General features: G+C 36.1%; 1 protein-coding gene across 1 annotated transcript in view; it reads left to right on the plus strand.

Annotated features, from left to right (window-relative positions):
- The window catches only part of LOC137990820 (transmembrane protein 143-like), an 8905-nt gene extending 7329 nt beyond the window's left edge, over positions 1 to 1576 (plus strand). The window contains exon 4 of the mRNA XM_068835930.1: positions 1174 to 1576. Within this exon, the coding sequence (XP_068692031.1) occupies positions 1174 to 1379 (206 nt within the window). The 3' untranslated portion in view covers positions 1380 to 1576. The remainder of the gene's footprint in view (positions 1 to 1173) is intronic.
- The last annotated feature ends 924 nt before the right edge of the window (positions 1577 to 2500 follow it).

The following is a 2500-nucleotide window of genomic DNA, read 5'->3' on the forward strand; positions in this document are numbered from 1 at the left end:
AACAAACATAAGCTACCGGTAATATAAGAAGTGCTTAATATAATACAAGCTCTCTGCTTTTTGCTGCTAAAGGCATATGGTTTACTCTGGTTAGCCCAATCTCAAACCATGCAGTTGTAAATATCTTTCAATAGAGAATCACCACTTTCTTGCACTCTCAGCTCCCTACAAGACTAACAGTATTTACTGATTTTGAGAGAGAGGAATCCTCTCTGAAATAAAAAAAGCACCTCTGCCAGAGATCTTTGCCACCTGCATAAGAATGCCGGTTTCTCAACTTCTTGTTTATTTCCCTTATCTTTGTCATCTGCAAAACATTTGGTTAACCCTGCAATGTGGCTTAATGATGTCCGGAAAAGATATAGCTGATTTAAATTGGATGACAATGTAAAAGCTGACAGAACATTAAAGTGCCCCTGTTACTAAAAAAATCATTTCCTTTTTGTCTTCAGATTTTGAAAGTGTGTTTTCTTAACCCCTGACTGGCAAAAATTAGAGCTTTGATTTTTGTCCAAAGACTGTTTACTTTGAGTGTAAGTTTTATATTTCATGGTCCGCCATTGCTCACGTTCAAAACTGACCAATTGGACCTGAGAGGGTTGGATCCAGGGAAAAGTAACGTCAAAGGCTCACTAGCTTAAAATTTCAGCATGTGAATGCAGCTTATTATATATGCAAACCGTGAATATAAAAGTCTGAAAGCCCAAAACTGACTTGTATTAATTCTGTGGTGTACACACACATTGCATTCTTAAACTAGCAAGCCTTTGACATCATTTTCTCGTTGATCCAGCTCTCTCAAGAACTTAAAGTTAGTAATGGCAGACCATTAAATAGTAAAATTCTAGTTAAAATAAACAGGTGTCTTTTCAAAATCAAGGCTTAAAACTTTGGTTGCTTAGTGTTTAGCTGACATAGTTTTGAAATCCAAACTAAGAAAAATAAGAATTGATATTTTGGTCACAGGAGCACTTTAATTTAAGTTCTTTTTATTTTTATGGGGTCATACATATTTGCAAATTCTTGTAACACAGAGTTCTAAACATTTTTCTTTCAATACTTTCCATTACTTTTTTGGGTTTTGCGGCCAGGTGCACATGTCCAGAGGCATAATCCTTTTTAATGAAAATTCCATGAAGAAAAAAAAAGAGACCAACATTTTGATATTTTCAGGTGAGCAGCAATGGTTGAGTGTTCCACCAGTGTATGATGCATTCATGCAGCTTCCAAGTCCAAAGCAATCTACAGAGATACCACCTGAAAGAACTGAAGAGCTTGGTGTTGAAGAACTAACCGATGTGATGACTGAAGAAGAAAGAGAACAGATACAAGACAAACAGAGAGAAGAACTGGAACAGAAGAAACTGAGCTGGGATTAAAAACTATTATTAGAGGAACAAAATTTATGCCAACTTTGTCTGTTTTAATTGCCATTGTCTTAATTTTAATATATGATGTATTAATATGAAATACATTAGACACTGGAAAAGTGTATCCACTTTTTATTGTAAAACATTTTTCTACATATATATACAAAAAAAGAAGAAAAATAGAACAGCTGCAGTTATTACGTTTTAAACAGCACAATCAATGGGTGTAAATGGTCAAGTGGGTCAATGACTTCTATTTCAATTTTTATGCATTTCACTACTCTAGATTTACTGATTCTTTACATCATTAACGTCCACTTAGAGAAAATGACTACTTTTTGTCTTTGAAATTTGTTGCTCGTGGTGATGTTCCATTCTTAAAATAATAAATTGACATCATTGTACCAGAGAAAGCAATGATTTTATCCCATAACACATGTGTATTTACAGGGAAAAGTCATTGTAGTGAATGTAATGTAGATGGTTTGAATCCCTCTCTGAGAACCTTTTTGTATCCATTCTCATCCCATAGCCTGCAAGCAAGCATGCTAGTGGGGGGAGGCAACAGCTCGTAAGAAATGTGCGAGGACATTTAATTCTCCATTCTTCTTGCCTGCTTTGCTGGCACCATAGGCGGCCCAAGCTTGCGTTATGTGCGAGACGTGATGCAACAACACTGTTCTAGATAACTTTTTTTGTTTTTTGAGTTAGTTTCATGACAGGAGAAAAGAAGCGAAAAGTTATCAATGAATGAACAAAATAAAGTAAGTTACCTCACCTTTTTAATTTTGTTTAATTTGTTTTTTCTGGCTTTTAAAATCTGTTTTGGGATGTTCTTGTTTCCTAAGATGAAGATTACATTGGCTTCTGAAACTTTGACAGTCATGTCTCACATGTTTCTCGAGCTTGGGCTGCAAATGCCGGCACACGCTGGCAGCTCTGGCACCAGAATACTTGTTTGATAACCCATATAAGTGAGCCTGCTCGTAGTGGTCGCAAATTGAGCTCCACCTTGCTTGTAATAAAAACTATATAATGTCACTTTTCCCTAGATCCAGCCCTCTGAGGTCCGATAAGTCAGTTTTGAATGCAAGGAATGGCCGACAATGAAATCCAAACTTGCACTCAAA

Source organism: Montipora foliosa, chromosome 1 (genome assembly GCF_036669935.1).
Source record: "Montipora foliosa isolate CH-2021 chromosome 1, ASM3666993v2, whole genome shotgun sequence".
In the NCBI taxonomy this organism is placed as follows: Eukaryota; Metazoa; Cnidaria; class Anthozoa; order Scleractinia; family Acroporidae; genus Montipora; species Montipora foliosa.